At 43.8% G+C, this 12,452-nt stretch overlaps 1 protein-coding gene across 2 annotated transcripts in view; it reads left to right on the forward strand.

The window, feature by feature from the left end:
* The window catches only part of tbl1xr1a (TBL1X/Y related 1a), a 73,065-nt gene extending 62,022 nt beyond the window's left edge, over positions 1-11,043 (forward strand). For both annotated transcript variants that reach the window (XM_063201829.1, XM_063201828.1), the window contains 12 exons: positions 93-315; positions 1,235-1,367; positions 2,013-2,154; positions 2,323-2,386; positions 2,933-3,030; positions 3,729-3,789; positions 4,351-4,472; positions 4,859-4,933; positions 5,126-5,253; positions 5,932-6,097; positions 10,195-10,296; positions 10,654-11,043. In XM_063201829.1, coding sequence (XP_063057899.1) covers positions 93-315; positions 1,235-1,367; positions 2,013-2,154; positions 2,323-2,386; positions 2,933-3,030; positions 3,729-3,789; positions 4,351-4,472; positions 4,859-4,933; positions 5,126-5,253; positions 5,932-6,097; positions 10,195-10,296; positions 10,654-10,680 — 1,341 coding nt within the window. In that variant the 3' untranslated portion in view covers positions 10,681-11,043. The remainder of the gene's footprint in view (positions 1-92; positions 316-1,234; positions 1,368-2,012; positions 2,155-2,322; positions 2,387-2,932; positions 3,031-3,728; positions 3,790-4,350; positions 4,473-4,858; positions 4,934-5,125; positions 5,254-5,931; positions 6,098-10,194; positions 10,297-10,653) is intronic.
* Positions 11,044-12,452: the final 1,409 nt, after the last annotated feature.

Below are 12,452 nucleotides of genomic sequence, written 5' to 3' on the forward strand. Positions count from 1 at the left end.
ACTTTTGAGAAACAATGTCCTACATGTTTTCAGCTGCTGCCTTGCACTCCAAGTGTTTGGTTCATGGTTGACACACTCGCTTTGCTCCGCAGGACGGCACGCTGTTTGACGGGCGGCCGATCGAGTCACTGTCTCTGATCGACGCTGTGATGCCGGACGTGGTGCAGACGCGCCAGCAGGCGTACCGGGACAAACTGGCCCAGCAGCAGGCGGCCGCAGCACCCCCGCCCCCCACCACCAACATGCAGGGCAGCAATGCCAAGAATGGCGAGAACACCGCCAACGGCGAGGAGAACGGCGCGCACACCCTCGCAAGTAAGTCCGATGCACACTCTTGCGAACTTTTCAACACTAGCAGGCTTATGATGAGGTCATGGAGTGTTAGGATTGTTAGGAGTGTTATGATGAGGTCCAGGGGGCGTTCATTCAAAAACGTTTGAGAACCGCTGCCCTAGTGGCTAGATTAGGTTATATTATATTAGATTTAAGTCTTTAAGTCTTTTATTACACAAAAAGGAAAATGTATTGCTGTGTGGAAGCGATGCAAGTCTACTAGACTCACCCTAGAAAACGGCATTCACACTACGGAGTAAGTCTGACAAGTTCACAACCTACCGAAATTGCCTAGGGCATGCATGATTTATGTATCTCCTGGACTGGACGTTAAACTATACTCCGACACCATTTTACATTAAGTTTACACACACAACGAAATGCATTCATTGCATTTCTATTGACGTTTCTAGATAAGTCAATGGCACACTAAATCTACTGCTCTAAAGCTATTAGTTGAATAAGGGTATGTTTTCGCCATACTGTGTGTGTGTGTGTGTGTGTGTGTGTGTGTGTGTGTGTGTGTGTGTGTGTGTGTGTGTGTGTGTGTGTGTGTGTGTGTGTGTGTGAGTGTGAGTTGGTCAGTCGTATGATGTGCAGAAGCCTCTGGAGCAGCACTGACTGGAGCAGCACGCCTGAATGATGCAGAAATGTTACTATATTTAAGTACACTGTCCTTACATGGCCTTTCCCTGGATTTTTTCCCTTCTGTGTGCACATGTGCGTGTGTGTATATGGGTCTGTGTGTGTGTGTGTGTGTGTGTGTGTGTGTGTGTGTGTGTGTGTGTGTGTGTGTGTGTGTTTCTGTGTGTGTGTGTTTCTGTGTGTGTGTGTGTGTGTGTGTGTGTGTGTGTGTGTGTGTTGTGTGCACGCTTGCTTGCTTGCCTGGCTGTCTGCTCAGATAACCATACGGACATGATGGAGGTGGATGGGGACGTGGAGATCCCCCAGAACAAGGCCATGGTGCTGCGCGGACATGAGTCAGAGGTCTTCATCTGTGCCTGGAACCCCGTCAGCGACTTGCTGGCCTCAGGGTGAGCGGCAAGCGCCTACACCTCTTTCACTCTTCCTTTCTCTTGCACTCTCTTGCTCGCTCATCTTTTACTCCCCCCTTTCTCTCTTATTCTCATCCTCTCTCCTTTCTATCTCTCTTTTTTTCTTCATTCAATTTTTCCATCTTTCTCTTTTACTCTCCCTCTCTCTCTGCCTCTATCTGTCTGTTTTTCCCTCTTCTTTTTAATTTCCCCATCTGTCTCACTCTCTTTTTTCTTCATCCTTTCATCCTCCTCACTTTGCCCATCTGTCTGTTGTCATCAACTCTCTGGTTGGAGCATCCTTTGCCCTGTCTGAATGTACTCATATCTTCTCTCTGCTGTATGTGGGTGTATTTTTAGTTTTGGTTGCAGAATAGGATGAGTATCGCTCCCTCCTCACTTTCATTCTACCTTCCCTCTGTCAATTCTTGTTTCTCTGGCACATGTTTTTTTTTATTGAATTCTTGAAACTCCCCCCCTCTCTTCTTTCACCTCCTCCTCTTCCTCCCCCCCTCCTCTCCTGTCTTCTCAACTCAACCTTCTCTCCTCCTCCTCCTCCTCCTCCTCCTCCTCCTCTTTTCCTGCCTTCTCAATTCACCCTTCTCTCCTCTTTCTCCTCCTCCCCTCCTCTTCTCGTGTGTCCAGGTCTGGGGACTCGACGGCGCGCATCTGGAACCTGAGTGAGAACAGCACCAGTAGCTCCACCCAGCTGGTGCTGCGCCACTGCATACGCGAAGGCGGACAGGACGTGCCCAGCAACAAAGACGTCACGTCGTTAGACTGGAACGTAAGTCTCCGGTTATGTGAAAGTGCATGAAGCAGACACCCAAACAATGTACAAAAAAATGACATGATGTGAGTTTTTTTTAAAACAACTGTTGAGAATAGCGAGGGCATAAAATTCTGCTTTTGAAATGGAATGCGAAATGAGACGCCTTTGACTTCTCTTTTGCAGAGTGAGGGTACACTACTAGCAACGGGCTCCTATGATGGATTCGCAAGGATATGGACAAAAGATGGTGAGAAATGCTCGTTGCCATTTTACTATTTTCTCACTTCATGGTGGTATTTAGTTATTTTGTTTATGTCTGCATAATGATAATGATAAGTTTAGGATTAAAATAATTTTAGTATGCATTTGGGTGCGACACTGGTGCTTGGTCTATAGTGGGCTCTGATTGTTTTCTCCTCCCTGCTCTCGCCTATCTAATTGGAGCACAGGTGGCTCAGTAATGAAATAGATTTGTGATGGCGGGTGTAGGAAGGGAAACTGTTTTTTGACCATGTCATTTGCTTTAGTACCTTATTTACATAGTTTGACAAGAAACAAAGAAGATCTGTAACATGAAGATACCTGAAAGAGCACTGAGAAATAAGAACGCATGTCAGAACTTAACTGGATACTCCCGTCAAAGCGACTCCAGCTGAGGCATGTAGGAGGCCGCTACAATGCTTTCCATTTGGCCTTTAGGCCCACTGGCATACTGCACTGACATAGGGTTGAGGGTTGGCACAGCATCCGTGGCCTTTGCTTATTAACATGCCTCTCTGTCTTCCATCCCCAGGTAATCTCGCCAGTACTTTAGGTCAACACAAAGGTCCCATCTTTGCATTGAAGTGGAACAAGAAAGGAAACTTCATCCTGAGTGCAGGGGTTGACAAAGTAAGTGCTCTTTTAAAATACTTCACTTGTATGTCGCTACTGCCAGGCAGAAACCTCGCAAGTCCCCCTTTCACAAACTAATTCATTCATTGTTTATTACTTTCCATGGGTATATGCATTTTATAAATGATTTAAATATAATTTTAAGGATGCATTGTTTATTTATTTAGAAACTGATGCTTTAAAATACATAATTTTTATAAACAATACAGTATTGGCCCGCATATAGGACAGGATTTTTGTTCTAAAAATGGTGTTTTAAAAAGGAGATTGTGTTATATTGGTGGACCAGATCTTATGTTCGTCTTATTTGGGCCAATACGGTAAAGGTGAGGTTTGCGATTGCTAGAGTTGTGAGGTTTCTTTCTGTCCGTGACGAAAACCAATATTCTATTTTATCAGTGAATATTTGACACGTTTCGTTTGGCCTTTGGAATGGAAGCAATCAGGTTTAGCCCTCATGTCATTGCCTCGTGTTCTCCTTACAAATGTAATTCGACGTGTCAGTCCTTCATCACAGTACAACATAAGGACTGAGAGTCCGAATTGTCATGCCATTCCATTTTAGGGAGCGTCAAACAGAGTGGCGGACCTTTTCTTTTCCTTTCCTTTCAGTTATCTTGTGTTTGGTCCAGCACCTGTGCTACTGATGTGTGCACATTCTCTGACTTTTTGGACATGTTCCCCTTCTCTTTCAGACTACAATCATCTGGGACGCTCACACAGGGGAAGCCAAGCAGCAGTTCCCGTTCCATTCAGGTGCGCCCTCCTCCACCCCTCCCCCCCCCCCCCATTCCCACTTTATTACACACACATTTACCCTCTGAAGAGCCAACTGTAAATATAATGTATATGACTTCTAGCAATGTAGGAAATACACAAAGTGTGTCATAATTCAAAACCTCCAGCTAGAACAGAAACCCCCCAATGCTGCCATCGCTGCAGTTGTCTGGAGGAAGGCCAGTAGTTTTAGAGGTTGTAAATGTGCACCTATTGATAGTCTCCAGATGAAGTCAAACAGCTTGAAATAATATTGGAGGAGCTGTGGAGTCATTGTTAAACTGCACATTCCTGATTACATGTCGGATTTGTCTGCTGATTTTGGCTAGTTGAGGCAACCCTGTGCATTTGGCAGTGTTTAGGGCTCCCTTTCTCTATGTTGCAGTCTCTTTCCATCTCTCTCTCTCTCTCTCCCCTCTGTGTCTCTGTCCATCTTTTTTGGTCTGTCTTTGTCTCTTTCTGGCTTTCTCACTGGCTTGTGCTGGTCTGCAGTCATATGCTAAATACCCACTGTCTCTCTCTCTCCCTCTCTCTCCACAGCGCCTGCCCTGGACGTGGACTGGCAGAGCAACAACACGTTTGCCTCCTGCAGCACGGACATGTGCATCCACGTCTGCAAGCTGGGGCAGGACCGACCCATCAAGACATTCCAAGGACACACAGTAAGGTCCAAAAGTCTCCCAAAAACAAGTTGCCGTCAATTTTGATTTCATACTGTGTGTGTGTGTGCGTATGTGCGTGCGCGCGCGTCTGCCTCTGTGTCTGCGTCTGTGTCTGCGTCTGCGTGTGTATGTCTGTGTCCTCTAGCGTTGGTTAATGTATTTGCCAGTTTATAATTAGGTTTATTTGATTATGATTGTGTATGGACCATGTTTGGACTGGGAGCGTGCTGTGTGTTTGGCACAGTGTGTGGCTGAAATTTGTGCTAAAAGGGATTTACGTATATGCTGCAAGATGTGATCTTCACTTCTGTCAGACTGCTTGTGTGTGTTTACATAGACTTGTCAATGATGTTGATGCCCCCCCTCTCCTTCCCCCTCTCGCCCAGAATGAAGTAAACGCAATCAAATGGGATCCAACTGGCAATCTGCTGGCATCATGTTCAGATGACATGACCTTGAAGGTTGGTATTAGTTTTGTTCGCCTTGCTTGAGAAATGTTAATAATCGCTAGGAAAGTTCAGTACACATGGGAAGATGTTGATTGTTTCACAGTCTTTTTCTCTTTAAAAAAACTTAGATTGCATTGCTACGATGTTGATTGTTTTGTTTTTTTTGTCGCATCGATGTGTTTTTTCCCCCTCCTCCCCCAACAGATTTGGAGTATGAAACAAGACAACTGTGTCCATGACTTACAAGCTCACAGCAAAGAGATCTACACCATCAAGTGGAGCCCCACGGGCCCAGGCACCAACAACCCCAACGCCAATCTCATGCTGGCCAGGTGAGACCAGCCGCCAACGCCAGTCAACGCCTGCTGTTAATCGCCTCCTTTACATGAGACATTTAATTCAGAATTCACTCAATTTAATTTTGAATATAAATTAATTCTGCTTTGAAAACATTATGTAAACACTTCTCAATTCGGATTAAATATGTATTTTTATTGCAATGTAAACTCGACAGAACTATTTAATTCTGAATTAAAAACATGTAAAGGTGGCCATTTTGCACACCTCTGAGAGGGTTTCAAATGATAGATCCCGAGATGGAGATCCAGAGATAATTCAAAAGATCGATCCCTAACACTGTCCATTCCATATGCATATGTTTAAGTAGTACGTTTCTGTTTTGGTTATACCTATGTATGCATACCGTATGCCATATAGCACCTCAGGCTCCACTCATATTTGTTCTATATTTTTATCTGAAATATTGTTTGACAGCAATTGGTTTAATGTTACGAAGCTGGTTCGTTTGGTGAGCTCGTTTTATATACGAAAACAGATCACCAAACATGTACCACGACTGCAGACATGTTTCTGTGGGCCATTGTCTGTATCCTTTCTTGTATACATTTTAGATTTCATGACATTTATGTTAATTTTGTGGTGAGTGCTATTGCAATTTGCTTGTGCAAGTTGGACTGAAAATCTGTCTGTGTGTTTGCTTGGCGCGCCAGTGCATCGTTTGACTCCACCGTTCGGCTATGGGACGTGGACCGAGGGATCTGCATCCACACGCTAACCAAACACCAGGAGCCCGTGTACAGCGTGGCCTTCAGCCCGGACGGCAGACACCTGGCCAGCGGCTCCTTCGACAAGTGTGTCCACATCTGGAACACACAGGTAATGTACTGCAGACATTTTTCAGAGGCCTGTACTAAGAAGCTGGTTCAGGAGTAAACCAGGTTGAGTTAAGCGGTAAATCATCTAAAAGAAGAGCCTGAAGTCCTCATTCTCCTAAGAAATCACCAGTAGAACCAGTAGCCATTTTAATTACCAGTTACCAGTAGCGCTTAACTTAAAGGGTAACGTTTAGGTTAAATTTATAACTAAATATATACTGGATGTTGTCAGGAGAGGTGTTTTGAAACATATATGTGAAATTCACAGTCTATAACAAAGCCAAACTGCAATATTTTTATGAAAATGTATCATTTTACAGCTACTTCTGAAGTATTGGGCTCCTCACTGGCAGAGCCTCTATGACGTAGATAGAGGGAGTCCAACTAAAGTTCTGACTCAGCTCTCGCTTGTGGATGTAGGCTTACCAACCATTTTGGTTCTAGTAGAGAGGCTGGGAAAAGTGGACAGTTATATTGTATGTGGGCTATTGAAAATGGTCTATTACTGTGTTTGTGCATTGTGTATTAAAAAAGACAGATCAGCGGGTCTATCGGTTTATCTAGAATATGAAACTGTTCTGGGTATCCGCGCTGTCTGTGGCCATGCGTAATTTGCGATTATAAACAGGGGGGCGATATCTAGGCCTATCTCTCCTTTGCTTTCACATGAGAGATGCATTTCATAGGCAAATCTAAAATAGTCTCAAAGTAGACCATTACATAGGCTACTTAGAAATAGCGACTACTAATTTTTTTTTTTTTCCCAAAAACGGCATTTGCCGTGGAGTATAACGACATGCCTGCCGCCTAAATGGACTTGCGCCCTCTGTCCGTGGTGCTGAAACCGCGGCACTACTCCTATGTGAAGCGCGTTACAGTTTCACGAGGGGGTTGGTTTACAGGCTACAAAAAGACCAAACTATATAATAGGCTATGGTTGAAGGCCCTACCCTTTGCCGACAATGATGAGAAATAATATGGTCACTCACTGTGAGTGGCATGGCGTCAAACGTTTCCTACTCGGTGCAAAACAATACTCATAGCACCCGAGAAAAATGCCATGTTGTAAAAATGGCATATAGCCTATATTCAATTTCAGTTCACTGCTCAGTAGGCCTATTACATGAAACTTCAATAAAGCTCATCCACATGCACGTCACAAAACAATAAACCAGGCGGCGGGACTTTCGATTATATTCCCTCCAAAAATGTCCGCATGTCACAAAAAACAGTTATTTGCATTGTCCGTAATTATACCAAACTAAAAAAGTATTCCCGTAGGCTAGAAGAAATCAAGTCTACAGATGCTATAATCCTCGTTACAAAACTGAAACAAAAATGCCAACACAAATATTACCTATAGCCTACCTAGTTTGGGAGATGTGGATGCATGTCTCCCGCTGCCCGTCAATGTCTAAAGACAATGTCTCGTGATAGTGGTGGGAAATGCAATGTCATCTCATAATCATCTCATATGCGATGTAGGCTATAATCTCGAAGCGTGCATACGATTTCATCTTGGCCAGTCAGAGATGGCACCAGTTTTTTAAAATGGCTGCACCCTGTGCGCCGGGAAGGCTGTTTTCTTAAAACTAATAAAGAAACCTGCTTCATCATTGGCGGGTATGCAGTGACTTAACTGTTTGCGCAAGAGCCTCCAGTATAAGCACCTGTTCGGCGTGATCGAGCACAGTCGCAACAGTTGCAACCTCGCGCATGCAACTCCATTAAAACGTGGACTTCGGTATGAGGTCTATTCTGAGCAATATGAACCAATCGAGTCGGCTTTGTTATTAAGCAAAATACTTCACTTATGTCTACTTTACTAAGAGGTATTTTGTGCAGGCCTAATATTTGGAGACATCACCTTTCCCTTTCTGCAAAGCGCTTTCGGGAAGCACGTCTCTCTCTCTCTCTCTCTCTCTCTCTCTCTCTCTCTCTCTCTCATACACATGCCAACTCGTCCAACTCTTCGCAAGACGACGGCTATGTTTAATGTCACATGGCTTGTCTTGTTGGATAGGCTACCAGGCAAACTTGCAAGCACCTTAAGTTTCGATTGTGCCGCTTGGAGAGGAGGCATTTAAATGTTACAATTTAGGCTATTAAAGTAGGCTAGGCATCGCCTACACACGTTCCGAATTTTTTTGAACTTTAACACGTTGTGCAAAATGAGTAATTTAAAGCGCACCGGTTACTAAACGAGGCCGGCTACTAAACGGGGCCGGTGTCTATTTTTCCGATTTTTCACAACACCCGGTTACAAAACGAGGCCGGCTACAAATCGAGGAAATAGGCCTACGGCAGTGATGCGCGGGCTGACCCGAAAGCAGCGGGCGCTTGCAATTAACTGCGGTCGACCGCAGGCACGGGTTATGAAATATTATTTTTAATGAAATTCGGGTCGGGTGCGGTCGGTCAGGACCTTTGAAATGATGCCGAATTTTAAAGTAGGCTATAGGCTAGCCAATTGGCTATAGTTTACTTTAGCAGACAGGGACATTTTTTGCGAAATAGATCAAAGTTTATATGGCTGAATAACTACGATGGTGCCACGCGCTCTGCAGGAGACTTAATGAGGCTCCTGCGTCGGCCGAATATCTTCTGCGCGCAACTGGTGCAGCAGGTGCAACCATTGAGTGCATTTTGAAGAACACAGAGGGTGCTCTAAACAGTGCAGTGATGGATATAGCCTACATATTTTCTTATACAATTGTAATGGTTTCGAACGCATGTGTTGCTTACAGAGTTTGTTTTCATTTCCTGTGTTGTACCATGACTACGAGGCAATCCACTTGACGGCTGGCTCCGTCTGCTCACCAACCTACAGATTAATTTCCTCCATGTATCCAAACGACGATGTTACCGAAATAAACAGGTGACAGTCGGCAGTCGTCATTGCATGGCCTCGGTTCAAAAATCCAACATGTCCTGTTGAAATGCACAGCTGTCTTGTTCTTGACGCAAATTCCTTTTTTAAGACCTTTATTGACGTGATTGTGCTTTGCCAATGACGCTAGGGTGTTCATAAAGACGCACGGCTACTATTTTCAAAGGCGGGTCGGGAAGCGGGCCGGGTCAAAAATTTTCATGAATATTTCTTGCGGGCAGGGCAAGCGGGCGGACTAGGGAAAAAAGCGGTCGGGTGTGTCTTGTTTTTTCGTCGACCCGCGCATCACTGGCCTACGGTAGCCTAATAACGGTCTGGCACACCCTCATGGCGCTGCTGCAGCGCATTGACATGGAGGAAACCTACAAAAAATATTATTATTTTAAATAATAAAATGGTTCAGACGGTATCTGGTGGATACTGCCACTGTTTAAGGCCATTTAACTTGTTGAAATTTAGCCTATAGGTCTGGAAAGGTGTTACAATATTAGAATCTGGCCTATTCTCTCCGGTGCTTAGTATGTCTGTAGAACACGGCGACTCCCTCTATCGACGTCGGATTCTAAATGTTTGTTTAAAAGAAGCCGCCGTTATTTTTGACAAAGTTTTCTGAAAATGTTGTCTATGCGATAATTCGGTATTTTGACATATATCACATCTAAATTTATGTATTGAGGTTCTTAAAATGAGATTTAGTGGTGTTTAACCTGCAAGTTACACTTTAACTTGGTTTACTCCTGAGCCAGCTTCTTAGTATAAGCCCCAGGTGGCTACTACACATTTGTACTCGCTGTGGTGTTTTAAAATAGCATTTCCATGTTTTGTGAAAATATGGCAGTAGGATCCGGGGTTTTTTTTTTTTTGATCAGGCTCAAGTTGGTGCAAATAATTGAGTAATTGGACTTAACCAGTGATGCCATATTGCTGCCAAGAAATAAGATGATGGCACCAAGAAATACGAAGAGATACGAATACTGTAAATATTGTCCTAAAATGGCTCAAAATCCATGTGGAATATCCTACAAATTAAACAAAATTGTTCTGTCTAGTCCAGAAACGTCATGGAAAAGCTCGACTCAAAATGCAAAGACCACATATGGTGCCAGCCAGTTGAACTATTTGTTTGTGCAAAGGTCTAGTTAGCGTCGTCAAGCAACTCTTGAGTGATTTGTGTTGAACCCACGTTGTCTGTGCTCTTGTGTTTGCAGACTGGTGCTTTAGTCCATAGCTATAGGGGAACAGGGGGCATCTTTGAAGTTTGCTGGAATGCAGCAGGAGACAAAGTGGGTGCGAGTGCATCAGACGGATCCGTGAGTATATTTTTTCTCAACTTTTCTCATTTGCTCTTTACGTTCTTCAACTCCCATGCATAATGGGGCATGAATCAGAGTGTTTTGTATTTTGTGTAACAGTCTTATGTGCCACTGGTCACTGGTAAAATTCCCCTCGTATTAGGCTAGAACTTTCTCAGACATGGACAGTAGTCTTCTGGTGTCACATTATTAATACAGGGCAAACCTGACTACCAGACAAGAGATGTCTTATGGTTTATGAAGTCTATGTTATTGTAACTTGCTGCAAAATGAATGTCCTTTCAATTCCTTCTGCTGCTTTGTGTATAAGGGCGTGTGTCTAACGTTCTTTCTCCCTCTTTCATTTTTCTACAGGTTTGTGTATTAGATCTGCGGAAATAACGCTGCTTGTTGGAAGCCATGGACCGACTATGAATGTGTACATAGCCAAAATGACTGTCCCTGCCCCATGTACTGCTACAGTCCCTTGTTGAACCATGGCCAGCCACTACAAAAAGAAAAAAAACAAAAGAAAAAAAAAACAACTAAAAATGACAACAAGCACCCTGCCCCTGCAGACGGAAGAGAAGTGATGTGATTCCAACAGGAGAGACATGAAAAGGACTTTTGTGACACAGACGGAGGACAAAAACATTTAAGAAAAAAAAGAAGAAAAAAGGACCCAAATATGTACCAAAATTTGGAAGATATTTTACTATTCGTTCTTCAAATCCAATCTCATCGAAATAAAAAAAAGAATTTTAATCTTTGTTGGTAGTTCAGTTTTCCGTGTGCAGACATATCTGCTTTCCAGTTCAGAGGAGAGCATTTTGTTTTTTCTTTCCTTTTACAGCAGAACAGTTTTTTAGGTCACAGATGCATGAAATGAAAGATTTACCTTTCTTTTAAAAATCCTTGCTTTGCTTCAGTTTGTTATTTTTAAACCCACAATACAGTTATTTAAAAAAGAATACACAAGCCAGTCATTGCTACTGTATATTTGTGGCTCAAGAACAACAAATATGGGGACTTAACAGTTGAAAATCAGTTTTAGCCTTCAGTTGTAGTTTTCATGCTATGTCTTAAAGGATTACTAAATGCAGTAGTAGTATGCCCCCGACCCCAACATCAGTCTGTAGAGCTCTGCAGATTTAAAATGAATATGGACACACACACACACACACACGCACACATTCACATAAAGGATGCACAATGCATCAAAACGCTTTAAAATCATCTGTTGCGATGGTTAGTTTGTGCCCTTTTGATGGAGCAGCATAAAGTCATTAGTACTCTCTGGTCAAGGTGAACTGCTGTACTGTATTGTGCTTTCAAATTCTCCTCAAGTATTTAGAAGAACAGAAACTATTACACAAACCTCAATGTGACACACACACACACACACACACACACACACACACACACACACACACACACACACACACACACACACACACACACACACACACACACACACACACACACACACACACACACACACACACACAAACAGGGTTCAGTTCACTGTATGTACTCTGGTCTACTAGGCAAACAGGTTAAAACACACACACACACACACACACACACACACACACACACACACACACACGGAACATCTGCTTTAAGTCTGCGTACAAAGGAATGTTTTTGTTCAGTGCAGCATTTGAACTACATGGGTTAAAAATCTGGCTCCTCTGTACCTTTTGACTTTGAACTCTCCATGTGGATTTCTTCTAATGGTGTGCAAATGGATGCGGATTCTAATCGGGCTTGGCTATCTCTAACTTTTACTCATGTGATTTTTGGGTTCATATTATGTGTCCTCCTCTAGGCTTTCCCTTTCTCCCCAGTGTGCTTTCCCCCCCGCGCTGCCCTCTTTTATCCACCCAGCCAGGGGCGCTAACAGCTTTTGCCGGGCCCAGGACAAAGTCATCTGAAAGGGCCCCCCCAGCCCAATAGATACAATGTAATGAGGTCCCAATTCTGGGGCCCCTCTCTCCCTGGGCCCCTGGACTACTGTCCCCTTTGTCGTCCCCCCCTGTCGGCACCCCTGCACCCAGCACTGCTCACAACCCTCAGGCTCTCTACTTACAGTACAAACCCCTCTGGTCATTTCTCCAAACTAGCTCTGCCTCTATATTACAGCTCTGTGGCTTCAGACTTTTCCAGTGTGA

This window comes from Engraulis encrasicolus, chromosome 6 (assembly GCF_034702125.1).
Source record: "Engraulis encrasicolus isolate BLACKSEA-1 chromosome 6, IST_EnEncr_1.0, whole genome shotgun sequence".
NCBI lineage: Eukaryota > Metazoa > Chordata > Actinopteri > Clupeiformes > Engraulidae > Engraulis > Engraulis encrasicolus.